Here is a 22,931-nt window from a genome sequence, read left to right on the forward strand (position 1 = left end):
CTTTTTGGGAAGTGAAAAAGGTTAGAGAATGACCTAAAATGTTGAGATATATAACGACTATGCCACTGGGAGTAGCAGGTCAGGAGCTTATTACTGCTGGTATTTTTTTCCTAATAAAATAATAGTAATAGTTATTTTTGTCATAAAGAAAGTGTTATCCTCACAAAAATAACATTTAGTAGGCGTTTGGCCATGCGATATCATACCACGATATGGTGTCGTGAAATGAAATCAGCGTTTGGACATGCGATTTTACGCTGATTTCATCTCATGATTCCATATCATGAGAGGTGATCATATTCTCCAAAAACCATGATATGGAATCACCATGTGATTTCATATCATGATTTGAGATATTTTAATACAATAATTGATCCATGAGTTTATATTTTGTTAAAACAACCCCACATTTATATCTACTAACCATTTGTTTCATATGTAAATAAAATTTATAATCACATCATTACTTTTTAAAATTTATTATTCTCACCAATATAAAATTTATTATCACTTTAAATTTGGTGAATATAAATGATAAAGTAGAAATTCATTTGGTGAATATAAATGAGAACAAAGGGAGTAATACTTTTTTGATTTTTCATAATAAAAAAAAACGTCTTAATCTTATGACTAAGCATAATATTGATAAAAGACAATTTTCATTGGCGGTGCCGCACTTTCTTAATCTTAGTATTTGCAAAATGTTCGTTCACATGACTGAAGGATATCAAGTCCAATTGATTGAGGACTTAGGAAAATTTGATCAATTAGTTATTAATATTTAGTCAAGTGGACTAGTTATAATTTTTTTGATTAAATTTTATTAGAAGTGTTTTTGACTCAAACTTGTGGTAACTTTTTAAAATTTCGTTATTCAATAATATTTAACTATTGATTTTTCTTGTAAATAGTTAGAAGTTAGTGATGTTTGTTAATTTTTATCTTAGTGCATTTAACTTCTAAGTTAATATTTACTCACTAATGTATGTTTTTTTTCTACTTTATAGGTTATTTGTAAGAGTAGTTGAGAGATATGAACATATCAAGTACAATTTATGTTCAATTTTTTTTAATTAAATTAAAGTTAGATGAAACAATTATTTAACTGAAGAAAAAATAACTTTATAATAATTTATTATGCGATTTTATAATTTTTATTTATTTGATAAGATTGAATAAACAATTGGGGCTATTTTAATAGTTTTACAACTTATGGGATTTTTATGTTTATGAGAAAATATACAACACAAAAATTTCATATTGCATGTCCAAACAAACCTTCAATTTCATCTCATGATTCCATATCATGATACCATATCATGATTTCATATCATGATACCATATCGCATGGCCAAACGGACCCTTATTATTATGAGAATATGGGAGTAAAAGATTATAGTTGAAAAAACCATACTACTAATTACTACTTTGAGATTGAATAATTTTACAAAAACGATACTAATTTTTTAACACATTTATTAATTGATGGGATGAGATTTTGAAAACTGTGGTATAAATTTACATGAGCATTAATTGAGTGCTCTGGACGGATGTTTCTACATTTATGATTTCTTTTCAAAAAAACATATTCAAAATGCATACAGTAGCATTTGAATAAAAGAAAAAAGTTTCATTTTTTCTCAAAAGAAAAATGAGTAATAATTAGTTTGGATAATAGAATCTCACTGTAATGTAATCTGCATATGCTAAAGAGTATAAACTATTATATACTAATTCAGTGTAAAAATAATTCTGTTATTTGAATGACCCAATTTATGATGAATTTCATTTAAAAGAAAATTTTAAACATTTCATGTTAGAAAATAGAATGACGATGCTGGTATTGTTGTGTAAATAAATGACACCGCCAAGAAGAGTTAATTAATCTAAGATTAAATGTCTTAATTACAAGTGTAAATTACTGATTTGGAGAAAAGTAATTAAATTAGTCACATTTGGAGAAAATGAATCTAGTCGTGCACTGCCAATTATTTTTTTTCTAAAAAAAAAAATCACATTAAAAAAAAACAACTTTATATCCCCTCCAATATAAAAGTAACAAAAACCATCCCAACCAATAGAAATTAAATATATTATTTTGACTTTCTTCAGCTATCAAATAGAGTTACAATTATGAATTCTTTAATGTTTGTTTAATAGACAAAACGTAAGTGTGCCTGCATGTATTATTTTTCACATTTGCAAGATGGAATCAGAAGAAACGTTGGTGGTGAAAAATATAATAAATGTGATTTCCTTTTCTGGTGAAGCATGAAAGATGTGCTTAAAACGTTTGTTCTCTCTTAAAAATTAATTAAAAAAACATAATTATAAAGTATATTATTTGAAATGTATAAAATCTCAAACAACTCAATGACTCATATACACTTTGGTAAATTAAATGAAACAACATTGTATTTTCTGTGATTTTAGAGTTTAAAGTGTTAAATATTGGTTTATTGGCTGGATTGCCCACAAGGAATGCTAATTAGCTCGTTAGTCAATAAGATTGTTTTCATTCTAAACCTTATTTTTAACGTATAATTATAATTGTATGAATATTGAGAATTATTGATTTCTATGTAATAATATGACAATTAAAATTTTCTTTAAAATAGGTTTTGCAAACAAAGAAAAATCATTTGTTTCTTAAGAATTTTCGACGATCATCAACATGAATCGTGATTATTCCAAAACTACTCATTATTTTCGATTATATTACATAAAGTAATACGTACTCAGTCTCTAGTCTCAAGAGGATAATTAATTGTAATGAGTTTTAGTAACACTAATGAAGCATAATAGTCATTTAGGAAAGGCTGGAAAGTTTTAATATATTATTTAACAATGATTTTTTTAATATACTACCCTATCTTTTTAGCATAAAATAAACAAAAACAATTGGTTTCTTGTGTTCAAAGGAAGCACCACTTGATGAAAGATAATATTTGCACACACTTTTAGAAACTCATTGTTGCAATATCTCAAAGCAATACATGAATCATGATGAATCTTTTGTAGTTCTTGTGCTTTTGAGTCAATGAGATTAGATAGGGTATCATCATTTTTTAATTTTGGTTTTTCACGGCCGATGTTTGGATTGCGCATTACAGGGTCCATTCGGGAGTGATGTTTCCAACAAGAATTTTTTCGTATCCAGGGCTCGACTGCAGGGCTCATTCAGGAGTGACGTTCCCAACAAGATTTTCTCCATATCCAAGGATTGAATTTGAAACATCTTGTTAAAGGTAAAACAATTTTACCATTGCACCATATCTCACGTTGATATTGGGTATCATCATTAGTACATAGTCAAGGGGACTAGAATTCTTGACCAATTAGAATGTCTAAATATAATCATTTTTTCCTCTTCTTTTTTTCTTCATGATGAACATATATTATCAAGAAGTAACATTTTAGAGATCTCCTGGCATGCATGAAACTTTGGTATGAATTATTATGTGTAAGACAAAAGCAAATGATGGTAAGAATACTAAGAAATATACTAAAGACTAGATCCATAATATGTTGATATTTGCTTTCCAAAAGTGTGGAAAAGGTCACTCCATTTCTTGTGGCTTACTAATGCTTAGTACTCTTGCCATGCCATGTCCCAACATAAGCAAAAGGCCTAAATTATTGCTACTCTCCAAAAATATATACATAATATAATTGTCCTCTCTTTTGTCTCATCCACTCCTCTTTTATTACTTTTATTAGTATTATTTACATTTGGGATAGCAATATTATTGGTTTTTTCTTCAATTGTTTTAAATCTTGATTTCCAAAAAAATAATTTAAGAAATTAAAATTTCAACTATACTCATTCGTAATTACATGGTAAACGTAGATTATTAAAACATTCTAAGAGCTTATTTAGATTGAACTATTTTGAGTGCTTTTAAGTTAAAATAATTTTAAAGTACTATTGGGTGCTTATAAGTTTTAAACTTAAAATGATAAAAATAAGTCAAAAGTCAATTCAAATTAAATCTGCTTTTAGTTTTTCATAAGGGAGTTTACCTTAAAGAAAATATTGATAATATAATTCAAATAACTTAATTATATGTGATGTATTACAAAAACATATCAAGTCTAATTCCATAAGTCAAATTTAGAAAAAAAATTATATACGTAGATCTAATTAATATAAGATAACAATGGAGTGTGTCAAACTTTGATACTCCGAAAAAATCCAAATAATTAACTGGCCTATAAAAATGACAAACTACAATACTATTACGTGTCCAACATCAAGATTATACTATATTATAGTATAAGATAGGAACTCAAAGACAAGTTGATCATTAACTTGCCACTTTCTTAATTATTTCTTTTTGTATCATCTTAAATCTTAGCCAAATATAGGGTATGAACCAATGGATAAATTCCTTTCAATAAAAAAAACGGGCAAGCAAAAGTCATCAAATCTATATACAAGCCAAATTGGTCTAGCACAACAAATTTTCTTAATAGGAAAAACAAAGGGGAAATATTAGTGGGGGGGAGGGGGGGGATTAATTCTCCAATTTCAATTGAGATATATTTTGACTTTTGGAGATTTATTTAACTACTACTCCATAGCCCTTAGCCATAACCTTGTTTTGGTTGATTTTAGAACCCTGTTTTCCCTTCAGCCTCTAGGGGTAATTGGGAATAGCATAAATATTTTGTTTATGACTTTGAGGAATTTGGTTTATGGTTTGAGATAGGGTTAATTAAATATGGTAAATACTCCCTCCATTCAACAATATTCGTTCATTATTTACCATGCACATTTAAAAAAAATTATAAATAAAAAGATAATTTTACTATATCACTTTTTGAATATAATAAAAATGATGTCTTAAAAAAATATAATAGAAAAATAACTATAATTAATAATAAGATAAATTAGGAACTAAGTATAAAAGTTATTTATTAATTTTATAAAACAGATAAATATTATTGAACATTTCAAAATAATATAGAAAATAACTATTATTGAACGGAGAAAATACGCTAAAAAAGTCTAGATTTATAAAATGGGCAAATAGGCATGAAAAGATTAAAGATTAAAAAGAAAGGATTAAAAGAGCATAGGGAGAAGAGGTTATAATAGAATAGAATAAAGTTAAACTTAGGGAGTTGGGAAAGAAGTACAATGGACCACACATATATTAGCCTGCAAATAACAGAGCAAGGCACGTTCCCCTGTGAGGTCTTTTCTTCCTCTGTTTTGCACTCTCACCATACTTACCCTGCCTATCCATTTTCGTGCATCCACGTTTTCTGTTACGTATACGATCGAAAGTTTACCTGGACATCTTTAATGAAAAATTATATTATTTATATCTTTAAAATTATTTTTTATATATTTAGTAGATGTTGAGTTCTCTTTAATTTTGTCGTGTAATACTTTTTAAGTATATATTGAGATGTCCGCAATTTGTTCATGATATTACCTCCTTGTAGACTGTAGTTGTTATTGATAACAAGAATATGTTTAGTGTAATTCCATAAAGTAGTAACTAGAGAATGCATAGTGTACACAGATTTTACCATAGCCTTAGTTGTAGAGAAACTGCTTTCGATAGACTATCGATTCAATAACAAACACTCCAAAGTAATATAAATAACCAAAATAAAGATAGTCGTGACGAAATACTATAGATTACCTAACAAGTCATCCTGATCAATAGTCATAACAAAACTATAGCTGCAGCTCACATTACACCATTGTCAGTTCATAAGAGAAGATCATGACTTTTACATTCTACCAAACGATGGTTAAACTACTGAATCAAAACCTTGAGAGAGGTCAAAAAGGTTTAGATAAGTTGTTATTTCACTTTTCCTTAATTTTATTTTTAAATTTTCAATTGATTATGCAAACAAGGCCTTAGATTAGTTGAGGGTGTACAGATAGACTCGAGAAGGAGGTGAACAAAGGCCTCTCCATAGGATTCTGACTTAAGGCAGCCAACACGAGGCATAAGGTTAATTAGTGGAGTAATTAATAATTAATCATTGATAAAACAATATTCTATAAACTGTCAACATTACTAATTATTATATTATTAATTCTGTAAAATTAATCTGCATAAGATTAATGAATCTAAGCAGATTATAGAATACGGAGCTCCTTCTCACCTTTCCTATATCATAGTTTGGTGAAGAGGATTTGTCGATGCCAATCAGTGCTCGCCACGTTTTAGTTGTAGCACTTTTTAATTTTTTTTTTATCCCTTTATAAAATAATTTCCTTATTTATAGTACAAAATTATCTCAGGATTTTATTTTACTTTAGATTTATGTTTTAAATATCATTTTAAAAGATATTCTAGGTCAAGGCAAATCACGATCAAATCATTTCAAGTGAAATTTTCTCATATATACATGCATCTTATGGTGACTACATATGATGATTTGTTTTATTTATTCAAATTTTATATGATAGATTCATTTTGATATTCATATATGTAATATTTATCTCGTAGATATATTAGATTTTAGCACTCAACATTCACTACAATATAATATAACTGATCTTATAAATATTTTGTAGTAACTAAAGGGAAAAAAGACAAATATACCCCTAAACTATCGTAAATGATATACAAATATCCTTCGTCATACATTTGGGACATTGATGCATCTGCCGTCCAAAAACTAGAGCATATATATCCTTTATACTAACGGACATACGCGTGTCATAATCTTATCCACCGATTTGACATCTATCGACGGATAAGATTGCGCCACGTGTCCCTATTTAGTCTTCCGTTAGAGTGAAGGACATATATGCTTTAGTTTTTGAACGATAGGGGCATCAATGTCCCAAAAGTATGACACATGGTATCTGCATACCATTTATGATAGTTCAGGGGTATATTTGTCCTTTTTCCCGTAATTAAAATAGTAAAATTTTAATTTGATAGACATTCTTCCATGACTTAATATCTTGATAACGTTACTTTGTATATATTTATTTATAATTAACACACTATTTTTTTAAAAAAAAATTGTGTGTGGGGGCAGAGGACAAATTAATGTTGTAAATAATAAAGTTGTACAATCTGCCTCAAGACTTGTAATTCTTATAAATAATAAAAAATACTTGCGGAGTTCATTATAGTTAATTGTATCTTTAGTTTTTTCTAAAACAAATAAAAAAAAAGGATTCTTGAGGCAATTCGTGTACGTCCGAGTTAAACGTTCGGTCCCATTATAGTTAAAATGCCTTGTCATAATTCATAATTTGTCTTTAAAAAAAACAATTCGTTAAAAATTAGCTCGGATACATTATAAAATAATTTAGAATTAGGAGAGAAATAAGGAATTTTGAGGTTTTTAGAAATAGAAGGGAATNTATAATTAACACACTATTTTTTTTAAAAAAAATTGTGTGTGGGGGCAGAGGACAAATTAAAATGCCTTGTCATAATTCATAATTTTTCTTTAAAAAAAACAATTCGTTAAAAATTAGCTCGGATACATTATAAATAATTTAGAATTAGGAGAGAAATAAGGAATTTTAGAGGTTTTTAGAAATAGAAGGGAATATTAGAAATAAGAAAAACATAAGACGTGTATTTCAGTAATTTTTCCTAAAATAATTTAGAATTAGGAGAGAAATAAGGGATTTTAGAGGTTTTTAGAAATAGAAGAGAATATTAGAAATATGGGAAACATAAGACGTGTATTTCAGTAATTTTTCCTAAAATAATTTTGAATTAGGAGAGAAATAAGGGATTTTAGAGGTTTTTTGAAATAGAAGAGAATATTAGAAATATGGGAAACATAAGACGTGTATTTCAATAATTTTTCCTTATTAAATTCAAAGATAACTACATCAAGAATTACTAATTACTAACTAGATACTAAATTTATTTTTTGTGCACATGATGATATTTTTTAATATAAATTAAAATTAAAATTATTGAATTCAACTGAATTGATATGTCATTCTATTAGCCATAAATTGTATTGAAATAAACCAAAAAGAATTAGACAAAGAAAACAAAATTAGAGGGAGTAAAAGCATGAGAGGATGGAGCATGTGATATTAGGGTGTGAAATGGATTTAAGTATTATAATTTCCTTATGCAAATGACAAAAAGAATGCACATGAGGTGTTGGTCAAAGTATGGAGAGTCTCTCTAACTATCAACAATCCCATCATGCATGTTTATCCCTTTCCACTTGTTAATATAAAATATTAGTAGTAATTAATGAGAGATCTATTTGCATGTGGTGCAAGTTTTCTTCATGTATCTCGCATAGTTAATTATGGACTATCCAAATTACAAATTAAATTATTGTTGGAAAAAAAAATGTGTTAAAGTAAAAAGTCTCACATTGATGGTTAATGAGATGGATGAACTATTTATAATGTTTGAACAATCCTTTTCCCTCTGAGCTATCTTTTGGGGTGTGAGTTAAATCTAAGACCTAATTTAACATGGTATCAGAGCAGGGCCCATCTCATCCAATGTTGGGACCCAAAAAAAATAAAAAAATTGCCCATGCACCAGATGCTAAGCATTAGGCGTAAGGTGGGGTGTCAAAGCAAAAAGTCTCATATTGGTGATTAATGAGATAGGTGAACTTCTTATAATGCTTGAACAATCCTCCTACACTTGAGCTATCTTTGGGGTGTGAATTAGATCTAAGACCTAATTTAACAATCTTGCACAAAGTCTTTATATTTGTGGTGGTATATAAGTTTTGGTCTTTAGTGTCTACCATATCTTTTTTATCGAGCCTTACTTTTAATTGAGGTTAATTCAGAATTTAAAATTGAAAAGTTTGATTTTTAATATATATGTATGTTTTGTGTTAAAATATTATATTCGAATGAACGGGTTGTTTTAATTAATAGCTATATTTGTCATTGTAATTGATCTACACTTAATTACAATTTGATGTGGCTAATTTTAGTATTGTTAAACAACCATATCCCATTATCTCAAATTAAGTTCTAAGATCTAATCGGTGAGGTTATAAATTTGTCAAATTATTTGTAGATCTGTTGCTTGATTAGAAAGTAGGAAACTGCCATTTGCCTATGTGCCAAGGCATTTCGACAAAAACAAAAAGAATCTTCAAAACACAAGGATCCAAAGTAGATTTGTCAATGTTTACGCGGGCTGATTTAAGCGAGTTAAGATGTCTAGAGTTCAACTGGCTTCAAAACTCCCATTATTTGTTGTGAGTTTTCTTGGTTCAACTTGCCTCAAAATGCTCAGTAATAATCCGTCAAATTCATGAAATTCAATCATCTCTCAGTATGCATATATAGAGAATAATTGCAAATAAATCTCTATTAGAATTGTTAATTATCTCATATTTTCAGATTAAAGGTTTGATTATCACAAAATTCTTCACAATTCACATCCCCTTTCGTATATTATGTCACCATCAAGATATGTGTTAAGAAACCCTTGATAATTAATGAACGCTTTCTTGATAAATTCTACCGTGTACAAATTTGGAATAATTGTACAATTAAATTTTGGGCATTAGATGATTATATATCTATTAATAAATTAAGAGAAAAAAATTAAAAAGAAGAAATATTATGACATGGAGATAAATGAGATGTCATTAAGAGAGGAGTCCATCAAACTTGGGCGGTGGGGGTAGTTAAACAGTAAGTTATCTTCATATATATACTTCATCTACTCTGCTGGATTTATGTTAAATGGACAAGATATAAATGAGATGATTCATTCCTAATTAGTCACCATCAATCAAGAATACATATTATTTTTTTATTAGTACAAGATAGAATTTCATGACACATACAAAAAGTAAATAATTTTGACAATCTTAATCTACATAAATTGTTATTACAAAGCATTAGATAAAATAAACCTAACCATTAGAACTCATTAACTAATAAGTACTATAAGGATGACGTCTTTAACAATTTAAACTTTTTGATCTTAGCTTAAATTTGAGATCATTGATTAATGTAGCGTAGGGATCTCAACTATTCTACCGCTTTTCTTTCAATGAAGTGAAACAATGATTTACTATTTTAGATCAGAATATGGTGGTTGGGCTTTTTGACAGAAGTCATTGTCTGTTTCTTTTTCAGAAGATTCATTGTAATACCAGATTAGATTTGGGTGGGGGTGGGGTTGGGGGTGCACGTTACTTTGTCAGAGCTTCGCCGGCGGCCAAAGTGGACGGCTGTTCCCAGTAGGACCACCTTTCTGGTTTTCCTTTGTGTCACGACTCACGACTCTCTTAAGCCCATTGTCATTGTTAACTCAAATCATTACGTCTTATTTATGTTTTTTTTGGAAATTAAACAGTAATATAAATCATAGTTTAACTCTCTAAATAGTGTAGTCGTAATAATATTACAAAATTAGAAAATAAAACCTAAGATTTCAGTTTGAATCATCCATTGATATAGAAATGTTTCTGTTCCAAAAATTCTTGCAGCAGTGCATTTATAGAGTAAAAAAGAGGCCATGAGAACAGAGCTTGAGCTCAAACCCAGAACATACTCTACAAATTCTGGGATCACCTATCAATACCACACGACAAAAATCAGCGGAAATTAAGCAGAAAGACTTTTCATCGTTCAAAGGATAATGCACCATATCATCCTATCATCGAGACCATGATACTATCTAAGAACATAAAATATGAACAATCACTTGATCCACTGATCTCTTTGCTTAAATTAAGATGAGCAATAAAGAACAATGCACAAGGAAACTCTAAAGTAGCAAAGCTAAAGTATAAAACTTCATGTTGATTAAATCCAGAAGAGGACTCATTCACATTAGGTCACCGATCAATTCATCCATCAAAGATGAAAGGATCTCCTCCTCAATGCCAACACCCTCTTCGTAGGCTTCAAAGCTAAAATCGGTCCACTTCCCGTATTGAGTGCTCATGTCCTTGTCAACAATCTCATCCACCATCAACTCTTCCATGCTTGTCCAGCTAGCAATCTCTCTATACACTTCTTCTGCTAACCACTCCTTTCTTTGGACCAATGTTGTCCACTTTGCCCAAGCTTCAACACCTCTGCCAAAACTCAGTTTGCATCTGAGTTCCAGGCATTCGACTACCGAATAGAACAAAACTCTTCTCCGAGTCTTCAGCTGCTCCTCTGCATTTTTGTTGGTTCCAGCCTTCTGACTCTCCAACTTGTCAAAGAGATCAAGAGCAATAATGCTCTGAACCTCACCCAACAAGAATTCTTCCATTACCAAGTCTGAGCTTCTAATTATATCTCTGATATAATTAAACTCCCAGTAAGGTGATTCATTGAAATTTGTGGAAGTCGATGTAGCAGTTGAATCCTTTTCACCTGCATCAGCAAGAGAAACGGAAGAGGCTGAGTCCAACAACTCTGCATCACCTTCCACCAAATGGGTCCTCATGTAGGTTTTCCAATTCATCATTTCGTGAGATCCATCAGGCAGATGATACTTGCTCCCTGAATCATAAGTTTCATCCATCAGGATTTAATTGATATTTTTTCAAGGAAAAATGGAAGTATGCTGGTAATTACCACTGAATAGTTTTAGCAAAAAAGAGACTGCAAATAGGACAAGTAATTCCACCTGAAGAGCAGGAAGATTATTTTTGTTTATGGAGTTGAGAAAAGAGAACTTTACCAAAATTTATCTGATCATGTGATTATGAGCAAATTATATAAAATAATCTTATCCCAAACTATAGCCCTAATAAATGTAACCTTAAGGTAATCCTTTGTTTCCCAAATTGTTTTCCTGTTTTCCATTTTCATCCATCTAACAAGCTTGGGCATTTAGCCTAAAGTGGCAAAGTTTCTACTTTTTAGATTAAAATATAATACGAAACGCCTTCTTACAGAGAGTCAAAATAAAACAACAGAAATATCATCACAATCTTAAATAGGATGGAAACAAAAGGAGGAAACTAAAGATCAGTATTATTACCATCAGTGGCTAAACTTCTGTAGCTATCCAAAGAGTTGCAACTGCCTCCTGAGATAGAAGGTTCCATACTTGAGGCCAGACTAGTGCAAGGGAGACTAAATTCTCCTTCACACGTAAATCTGCTGGCAGTTTTAGGATTTTCTACCCCATTTGGACCCTGAAATTGATGCAGATAAGATCAGCCTGGTACATCATACTGTTTTTTTCCTTTTCTAAGAAAAAGCAGTACAGTAATAATACAGAAATAGGATAACAAACATATGCAATAACCCCTCAATCCTGAATTAGTTGGTTTTGCATATAAATTCTCAACATCAATTTTATTCCATCTTCATCCATTTTTTTCCAATACTTTATAATTTGTACAATGGGACAAACTAGGGATACTAAAACTAGGAATTATCTAAACCTCACACTTGCCCCTACATGACATATAATCTCTATAACCAAGCTGAAATGCACTTTGTCAGATATCAGACGTAATGCAAGCCTACCAACAATTACTAAACCTTAATTCCAACTAAATCTATAGTGTATATATTCTGCTTCCATTGTCTTGTTCTTTGCTAAGTTCACATGGATTTAGTTTATCAAAGAAAAGGTCTGCATGGATTCCAAAACATTTTAGAATCATATCATCAGAAGTAACAAAATTTATAAGACTGCAATGCTTTTTATAAATCTAAATCTGGCATTCAGTGGTTTCAACTAAACAAAAGAAAGGAGACGGGGGACCCCAGACCTCTTTGGCTTACAGTAGGGAAAGCCTTTTATATGTCTACAGCTACTCTTTTTGTCATCTATAGGATTGAGAAATCAAAGGTAAAAATGATGACTTCGAAAATCATTTCAGAACCCCAAGTTACCAGTTTAAAAAAATAAATCATTTCAGAACCCTTAAATGACTAGTCAAATAAGAAGAAACAAAAAAACACCAAAATTATTTTCACAGCCTCCTGTTGAGCTTGACTGCTATTTCACATAATAAACTACACGACTTAGCAAAAGAAATAAAAACACCCAAAGTTATTTACTTGGATCTCGGCTCAGTAAGGAAGCTGGACAGTTCAACTTCGAAGAATTCCTAACCCTAGCCGTTATTCATGCAAAGTGGTCATGACACATTTTCACATTTGGGTACCTGTTAGCCATACACGCATTTATCATGTTGATGTACCTCCTAAGCACCTGACCTCACCCACAATTCATAAGTAATTTCCTAAATGATACATGACTTGGAGATCCTCTATTTCTTTTCACCGAGGAACAAGTATATGCGCACTTTCATACACTGACAAAAATGTGGTATGCTATGTCAAAAAGTTTCTTACACATATGATCATCATCTACATTCCAATTTCTCATTGCTTTACCTGTTCCTATTTTTTATCTGAGAGTTCGTTTGGGGGTCGGTTGGTGTTTTAGTCATAAAAATGGCATTTTGAAGCTAAGGGAATTTCAGAAATACCTGCCACATCTGAGTTGCAGTAAGCCGGAGGTCATCAACAGAAGAGTGACCGTGGTCACCTGCTTTTTCATTAAGCAAATCAACTTGAGGTCTCCTCCCATGTGCTACAATGGACACACTATCTTCAAAAGTACTGGCAGAAATAGAAGCAGTCCCCGTTTTGATGAAATCTTCACAAGATGGTCTGACTTTAGAAGTTAATTCTTTAATCTTTTGTTCTAAGAGAATACCTAAATCATCACCACCAATGGGAAAAGAAGGCATTGTTGATGTCCTTGAATCAGACTGAGCATCATAAGAATCTGGAAAGAGACACAAAGCATTGTTCTTTTCCAAAACATGACTTGATGATGTGGGGCCAGTCATTGATTTTTTGATGGGTGAGGTGAAAGTAAATGACACCACATCACTCCCATTTTTCCTGTCAGCTGTTTCCCAATTGGAGCATCCTTCAATAGCTAAGTTACATTTTATAGACCTCTCATGTTTACTCTTCATCATATTGTCAGCACCACATCCATCAGAACCAATATCGACATTGACTGACTGTTTCTTTCCAGTAAAGGACCTCACTCTGGAGTCCCTAGATGATGAAAGGTCCTTTCCAACGTCAGTTTCTACAATACTTGCAATTCCGGTAGCAGTTGTGGTATTTACAACAATTCTACTTACAGTCTTGGTTGACCTAGACATGTTACCAGTAGATGATAATTTTTTCTCTTTTTGGTAGGGAGCTGAAGTTTTCGAATTCTCCCCGTCTTTATTAGATGCAGAGTTCTGCTTCTGGTTGTTCTGCCTGAGCACATCAGAAGGCCGGTTGAGTGAATTTTTCCTTTCCCCCCCTTTTACACTTGGCCGCCTCCGACCAGACTTAGACTCATTCTGTTCTTTCTGGTTCAATGGGTTCTTACTAGAAGTAGATTCCTTCCCCTCTCTTTTCTGAACATTGGTCTTTGCCTGAACTGCTAGTGAAACTGACTTCTCCTTCCCCTTATTTTGGGATATATCTCTTCTTGATACCTCAGAAACCCTCAATTGACGCATATTATCTGATTGAACCTGGACTCTTTCGCAGGGTTGTCTTCTGACGTTTTTTACAGAATTTTGTTCTTTTGGCCTGTGCGGTGCTTCATAATTACTAGACTGTCTCTGAACAGCCTCTATTTGATCTCTCAAGTCCCGTATTCTCAAAGGGGCAGAGGAAGACCCAGAAGATTGCACCTTTTCTCTGGCAGCGGGTCGAGGACTCTGCTGGTATATTTTAGCAGCTGCCTCTATTATGTAAGCTGCATTCTTAGGAGGGATGAACCCAGGACTCTTGATAGGAGATAACAATCTGGGTTGAGTAACTGCAATAGGTTTAGCTGATTTTGGAGGCAATACCTCACTTTGAAACCTCTCGATGGGCCGGCTCTGCACCTTCTGCAGCCCTACTTCGACAGGGTTTCTCTTAAATCCATCCAATTTATTTCGCATGTTACCATCGACTATCATATGATGTTCATTCTGGAAATCAGCTATAAAACTTAGGTATGGAGAATCTCTGAAGGAGTGACAATCAGAGGATGAGTTAAAATAGGGATCAGACTCTTTTGAAGTTGGCAAAGAATCCAATCCCATAAGACGTGCAACAACCCCAGGTGCTTTTTGACCATAACTTTCATCCTCAGCTACTGATGAAGCGCTATAGAAATCATAGTTCTGCTTGGAGTTGGAACCAAGACTATGATCATGAGCCTTCAATAATATACAGATTATCAAAATGACAGACCAAAAGATATGATAAACAGTCATAGAGATAATGTCTTGAATTATTTGAGAGGAGATAGCAGAGCAAGGTAACTAGTTACCTGCTGAAGTCTTAAATTGGCTGATCCATTGGCATTTTCTTTTCCTTGTTTAGAGTTTTCTACAGGAACATGGGATAGCAAAATATTCATCAATAAGCATCAGTTACAAGAAAAGTGGCCTTCAACTGCCAACTGGCAAGGAGAAAAGGAGTTACCAGGTAGTTCAGACTTGTTAGAGAAAAGCTTCTTCCGAGATTTGATATTCCAATCAAATAGCTGAAGAAAGCCTCCCTTTGAAGTTCTCTTTTCAACCTCCATTTTCTCATTTAATAGAACAATGCTCCCATGTGGATATATCAACAAACAAAATCAGACAAAAATCTGTTGTCAAGAATGGAAATTTTCAAGGCATCAGGTCCCAGATGTTCTACAAAGAATGAAGTAAACAAGTAATCAGAGGAAACAAAAACTTTGCAACCAACTTCACACAACTTCCATTTAAGAGTGTGTTTAGAATGGAGAAGAATGTTTTCCATAGAAAATTCTCTGTGATATCTGGTTGGGCATAAAAGTAGGTAACATATACAAATTGTATACGGTTACAAAAGGGTATACTTGTAGTATTCTTGTACTTTTGAGTACTAAGAGTTGACATCCATATCTACATGTTGATTATTGTTGAAATTATATGATATAAGGTGTTATTTGGTTTACAATTTAGTTACACATGGATTATAATACATGTTTGTTTACGCAGAGAATGATAATGTTGGAATTGATGCCCGGGAAGGTAAGTCTAGTGGTGATAGTGCAACACATAATGTGTTGGTTAGGCACATGTTCACACCTTAAAGCAGATAAAATCCTAGTATTCAAGCAGAGAAGGATAGAGGAGCGGGCCATTATCTATCAAGATTCGAACTATGCGCCACTGGCCCTTGCAGATTTCTCAATTATCAATTACCAAAAGATAATAATAACCTAGGAATTGTCATGCGATAAATAATAAACAAGCAGTGTTCTGTAGGAATTGTCTATATTTATTTGTCCACATCCCGTGTAATTAATAACACAAATTCTCATATAAACAATATATGTATTAGTAACCGTTGCATAAGTAATATACTAAATTCTATATCAGGGTTAGAACATCCTTATCCCATCAACCAAACATCCCGTAAGGGCTAAGAGGTTGATATTAAAGGAAATATTCTCAATAGCAACGGAATTCATTTCCTCTTTTCTCGCTTACAATTTCACAGAGGAAATTATTTTTCAGGAAAGCATAATCCTCCATAACAAACACACACAGCATTTCGAGAAACCAGCTAAAAGATGCAATTATCACAAAGCTGAAACCTAACTCTTTCTAACCAGCACTACTTCATTTGAGCAAATGGAAGATTCTCGAAGATCCCACAATTAAATTTCTACATCAAAGTAAACATGTAAACCTATATATGTAAAAGCATTTTGTTAAAGCAGCCAAAAACACCCCGAATCTTGTGCTAAATAGAAACAAAATTAATCAAATAACAATGAGGAACAAATACAAAAAACTCGGAACAATCCAGTAACAAACTCACCAGTGAATCTTCAAATTAGTCAAGTCGCACATTGTTCCCACCATCAAAGAAGATAAAAAGTAAGATCTGAACTGTAGTTGAAGCAACAAACAAACCTAGGGTTTTCAAAACAAATAAACGATCGATGAGATGGTGGAGAAAAGGTAAATGAAGAGCTGAGAGGAAAATGTATGCTACTGTGTGTGTGTGTGTGTGTGTGTGAGAGAGAGAGAGAGAGGGGAGTGAATTTGAAATTAAAAGAGGAAGGTGAGAGTGAAGAGTTAAAAGAAAGAAAATGAGACCGAAGAGACAACGTCCTCACCGTTACATAACAAGGAAATTCTCTTTTTTCGAATCCTCCAATTGAATTATTTCACCTCTTTTTTAATGTAACAAACTTAATAAATACATATAACATAATCAAATAAACAAAGCTATACTTTTTCTTCTTTTTTTCATTTTATAATAAAGGTAATCATGATTTGATGATGCGGTCACATATTCAAAATGATATTAAATAAATTATTTTCTTATTTTATAATTAGAATGTTCGGATTAATTTGTATGTATTTTAGTTGATATTATGGGGCATCTAAGTATTAATATATTTTTCCAACACTGAAAATTGAAAATCTATTGAGTCAAAAAATTATAAAAAAGTAAAACTTATTAATATGTATTGTTTGACGAATATTATTTACTATTAAGATCGAAATATCCAAAATTTATGCATTGATTATGTTATAATTGAAGTGTTTGAATTCATTTGTCTGCACTTTAGTTGATTTTATTGAGCACCTTTAATTACAGTAAGTATCGAGTAACTCTATCTAATCTATTTGTATAGATGGAAAAAAATCATTAATACCTTTTTCCCTCGCTAAAATATTGAAAATCTATTAAGTTCAAAATAATATTAAAAAGTAAAACTTATTAATATGTATTGTTTTGATTAAATTTAATTACTATAATGACCGAAATATACAAATTTTATACATTGATTGTGTTATAATTGTAGTGTTTGAATTAATTTGTGTGCACTTTAGTTGATTTTATGGATACCTAGGTACTATCTCTAATTAGAATAGGTATCGAGTAATTCTATTTGATCTATCTGAATAGATGGAAAAAAATCATTAATATTTTTATCCATCACTGAAAATTGAAAATCTATTGAGTCAAAAAAATATAAAAAAAAGTAAACTTCTTAATATGTATTGTTTGACTAAATTTAATTAGTATTATGATCGAAATATACAAAATCTTTACATTGATTATGTTATAATTATAGTGTTTGAATTAATTTGCGTGTACTTTAGTTGATTTTGTGGAACACCTACTACTATCTTCAATTAAAATAGGTATCGAGTAACTTTATCTGATGGAAAAAATCATTAATATTTTTTTCCTCCCTAAAAATTAAAAATCTATTGAATTGAATTTGAGATAATCAGTCAGTTTTTTTTTTTAAAAAAAACTTATTAATATGTATAGTTTGACTAAATTTATTTACTATTATGACTAAAATATACCAAATCTATGCATTGTTTATACAAAAACTCATTAATATGTATGTAGTTGACCAAATCTATTTACCATTATAACTGAAATATACAAAAACTATAATATATGATACGTAAAAATACAAAATTATATAGTTACTAGTAGAGCTTACATGATCGGTTATTTTTCAAATATCAAATCAAATTATTTATATTGAATTTTAAAATTCATAAATTAAACTAAACTAATAAAACTAGAATTTTTCAACCTCGAATTTTTTTCTTGTGCTCCAAGTTCTACCAAAATACAACTATTTAAGGTGTTACTTAAGAAAATAGCACAAAATATGAGATGAGTGATGACACTAAAATATTTAATAAAAAATAATTATAAAATTGCATAAAATAAATATTGCAAATTAATAAGTCATACTGAAAATGGTCATAATTTAAAAGTACTAAATCATGCTAAATTAAGTCTAATAAGTATTAGTTACATGATTAAACATTAAAGAAAAATTAAAATTAGTTATGTATTTTAAATGTTTGAACCGATGCAAAACTAGAGAACAATTTTATTTTTTTTAATAACTAAAGAACAAAATTTCAACATTATTGTCAATCTTAGTGTTGAATTAATATTTTTTTTGTTAGCGTCAGTACTAATTTGGTTTTGATTTGAGCTTTATTAGAGTTATTAATATCTATGGACTATAACCTTTATTGGATCATTAAAAATTCTAAATCTCAAAAATTTGAAATAATATGTTATAAAAAGGTAAAAATTATAAAAAAAGTATAATAAATATTTAGAAATTATATCAAAGTAAATATTTTTGTATATAAAATAAATTTTAAAAATTAAATAGAATGTCGGGTTGGTCACGGGTTGACTCTTTTTAGTTAAAACAAACCAACCCAAGTATAATTAGGTTTTTGTCAATATCAAACTAAATCAAACCAAATCATTAGTCGAGTTTATTTTTCGATTGAAATTTTAACTCAATTTACGATTTGATTCAATTTTTGGTTTAATTCTGTACATCCCTACTATTTTCTAATCTGGGTTATACAAAATATTTAGATTGAAAATTGAATTAACTAAAGCAATATAAAAAGAGTCATCTTTTTCTCTTTTTTCTTACCCTTTATACTCCATCTTCCTAGTGTGATTATTTTAATTATCTTTCTTTTTTTTTATATATTAGAGAGAAAGAGGAAAAGGTGGTATTTGTTAATTTGTTTTTATTGTTTCAAGAGCCAACAAGGTGTAAACAAAAGATGAGTATTGGGAGTATCCTTTTTCTGTTTTTGAGAGGACACAATATCTAAAAGAATATATCATTTCAATACTTCCAAGGTAATTGCTTTGATTCAATTTGACTTTCCTAACCTAATTGCCTTGTACCTTATACTCGACTTGTAGTACTAATTTTTAATATATTAATAAAAAAAATAGTATACTAGTAGAGTTACTTCCAAATATTCCTTCAAGTCCTTTAGATCAACTTTGTATGAGATCTCACTTATTGGTTTGAGATAGTGGTGAAGTGGTGGAATTGGTTCATGCATCCTTAATTAAAAGTTTTGAGTTTGAGTTTTGAGTATGGAAAAATCTTGCTGGGAGTCCACTTCTAAATGGGTCTACAGTGAGCGATCCGAATCTAATCGAGGGAAAAGAACACTTGTATTCCAAAAAGAGAAACTATTTACAAGTTGCTACCCCCTTATTTTCATATCTCCCGTTTTTAACTATTAATTCGTATTTACTATTTGATACCATCAAAGTATGTATATACTCTGATGGTATCAAAGAGAAAGAAATAATGATTTAGTGAAAATACTACTCGGTTACTTCTTAATATATATATATATATCAAGGAGGAAGAGACAGTGTTTCAGCAAAAAAACTGTTCAATTACTTCTTGATATTATCAAAGTATATATATACTCCGATGGTATCAACAATGATTTAGTGAATAGAACAAGGGGGCAATTGGGTAAATAGTTTGGGCACAAGTCCAATCAGGGTAAATATATTAGGTTGAGTCCAATTTGGGTAAATACTTTGCCTCTTGAGTCTAATTTGTATGTTTTTCCTTCAATCGGGGCTTCCGTGTGGGCTTCGAATATCGGATGAAAAAAAAAAAACTTATTGCTTCACTGACTTGCTGAGAAACACTTTTCTTTCTCCTTTTTTTTTTTTTTTTGCATAATTTCTTGTTCTAAATATTAAACGTTTTGTAATGTGAATTTGTTCTAAGAGTTTGATGTTTCTAGCAAAAATAAATAAATAGAAATTGAATGATAAGTTATTTTTAATTTTTTTAAAATCTGAATAAGTAAAAGTAGACCATCAAACTAACCCAATATTTAGTAATTGTTGGAATTATTTTCTCACAATTATTGTTTTTTCATGTGGCAGAATGCATCATTCATGATAGGTCCCAAAATTAAAGGTGACTTTAATATTGCACTGCAAAATTTCAAAGTGTCCAACATGAGTTTGTCACATTCAAAACCAGCAAATGAGGTTTAGGGGGACCATCATATCATAGCCATGTGGAAATACAACAATATAATTATATTAATGCACAATTTCTTACAATGTGAAAAATAAAAGTACTAAAATTTAAAACTTCTTAGTAAGCTCATCGCAAATCTGAACTAGTAAGTCAATAGATTTTGAATGCTTAAGGTAGAGAAGGTAACAGCATAATCTTTATTTTACATAAGAAATGTAATCTCTTTATATTTTCAAGTTATAGAATTTAAATTCTCGAACTCATATATATTTTTACATTAATAATAAATTGTGTTCTTCCGCTAAAAATGTTGATTATAATAACTTGAAGGAAATTGAAAAATCATAAGATAAGTATGTGTTTGGATTTTAGGTAACAATGTCCTTCATGGCATTAAACATGATGAGCCCCCTTTTACGACTATATATAAATGAAAAGGATTTATAAAATTATGCATGTGAATTAGGTCAAAAGATTCTGAAAATCTAAATTCCATTGGCTATATATGTCAATATCTTAGATCCCCATTCCAATCATAATTACTATATCTTATCTTTCCTCTCCCTATCCTTTGATTATTTTTTTAAGAGCAACTTTCACATATAACAAACACAAAATTCATATTTGTATGCTATTGCAAAATTTGCATAATTGAGTTCCATAACAAACATAATTATGTATATTTCGCTATACATATACAAAAGAAAGCAGTTGTATAATCTGCTTTGGTATACATATACAAAAAGATCAATTGTATAAAGTGAGAGAGGCGAGTGAGCGAGTGAGATCTGGGAGAAGGGAGAGAGGGGAACGAAAATATATGTATATATACAATTTTCACGTATTTTATACATTTGCGTTTTTGTATGAAGTGAGAGAGGCGAGTGAGAGAGCGAGATTTGGGAGAGGGGAACGAGAATATATGTATATATACAATTTTTTCTCGATTTATACAAATACAAACACATTTTATACAATTTGCGTTTTTTGTATAAAGTGAGAGAGGCGAGTGAGAGAGTGAGATCTGGGAGAGAGGAACGAAAATATATGTATATATACAATTTTCTCTCGCTTTATACAAACACAAACGCACTTTATACACTTGCATTTGTATAAAAAACGAGAGAGGCGAGGGAGAGAACAAGAGTGGCGAGTGAGATTCACCAGGAGAGAGGTGAAATAACAACAGTTTGCTATGAGGTACAATTAAATCAAACTATATTTATAACATTTAATTTGAATTAATAGTTTGCTATTATATACAATTTTCCCTTTTTTTAATGCGTCATTTCAAAAATTATAATAAGAAAGATGTTTTTATTAATTTACTTTTTAATACCTTTTTATTTATGTGTCTTATCTATAAATATCAAAATATTAAAATGAATTAATGAAGGACAAAACGAAAATAATAATAATTAATTTTATCTTGAGTTTTTTGTAAATTGACATTAGTAATGCAAACAGGTAATATAAGATGAAGAAAGTATTTATGAGATTGATGATTTATACCGTCGATCTCAAGTAGCTTGACATTGAGCATAGTAGTAAGTTAGTTGATTTTTTCTCAAACTACATTGTTAAAAGACGGATTTAAAATATGTACTTAAAAGAATAATTTATTGAGTTCGAAATTTATTATTTATTTGTACATATATAGTAAACTTTTTAACATAACAATATTGTCTCATTTATAATTTTTTTTTTTGAATAAAGCTTTAAAAGCTAGAGTGTGAGAGGACCATTTAAAAAGTACTTCTTCTAAGAGACCCCATTAACAACTATTCCATAGTTAGGAGGAAGTTGATATGTGAGCTGTCGGCATTTGAATCATCTGACTGAATTATTATTATTCTTTCTTTCTTTTATACTTATATATAGGAACAAGAAAGCAAGTACCAAAATTAAGTGTCCATATGTATATATGGCTGATAAATCAACAAGATAACTGGCTTAATTATAGGTACTAATAAGATAAAAACAAAATTGTATGAGCTCTTTTTTCATATTTTAGACCCCACGCATCAGACGAATAATTCTTGATTAAGATTAATTCAAAAGTACATACCACCTGGTGCATGCACCAAAGTAAATGTGTTTTTTGTGTCATATTTATTTATTTATTTATAAATCGTGGTTAATTTATACAAT

General features: G+C 30.4%; 1 protein-coding gene across 2 annotated transcripts; it reads right to left on the bottom strand.

Moving 5' to 3' along the window:
* Window positions 1-10,576: 10,576 nt before the first annotated feature.
* Window positions 10,577-17,007, bottom strand: LOC125851047 (uncharacterized). 2 transcript variants are annotated; one of them, XM_049530843.1, is made up of 6 exons: window positions 16,775-17,007; window positions 15,404-15,569; window positions 15,249-15,307; window positions 13,399-15,135; window positions 11,931-12,087; window positions 10,577-11,446 (listed from the first exon to the last, which is right to left on the bottom strand). In XM_049530843.1, the coding sequence occupies exons 2-6, from the start codon at window positions 15,504-15,506 to the stop codon at window positions 10,779-10,781; spliced, it is 2,724 nt and encodes a 907-aa protein (XP_049386800.1). In that variant the 5' UTR covers window positions 15,507-15,569; window positions 16,775-17,007; the 3' UTR covers window positions 10,577-10,778. The 2 variants fall into 2 exon arrangements, with proteins under 2 accessions (XP_049386800.1, XP_049386808.1); XM_049530851.1 differs by having other exon boundaries at window positions 15,404-15,615.
* Window positions 17,008-22,931: the final 5,924 nt, after the last annotated feature.

The sequence above is a fragment of the Solanum stenotomum genome, chromosome 1, assembly GCF_019186545.1.
Source record: "Solanum stenotomum isolate F172 chromosome 1, ASM1918654v1, whole genome shotgun sequence".
In the NCBI taxonomy this organism is placed as follows: domain Eukaryota; kingdom Viridiplantae; phylum Streptophyta; class Magnoliopsida; order Solanales; family Solanaceae; genus Solanum; species Solanum stenotomum.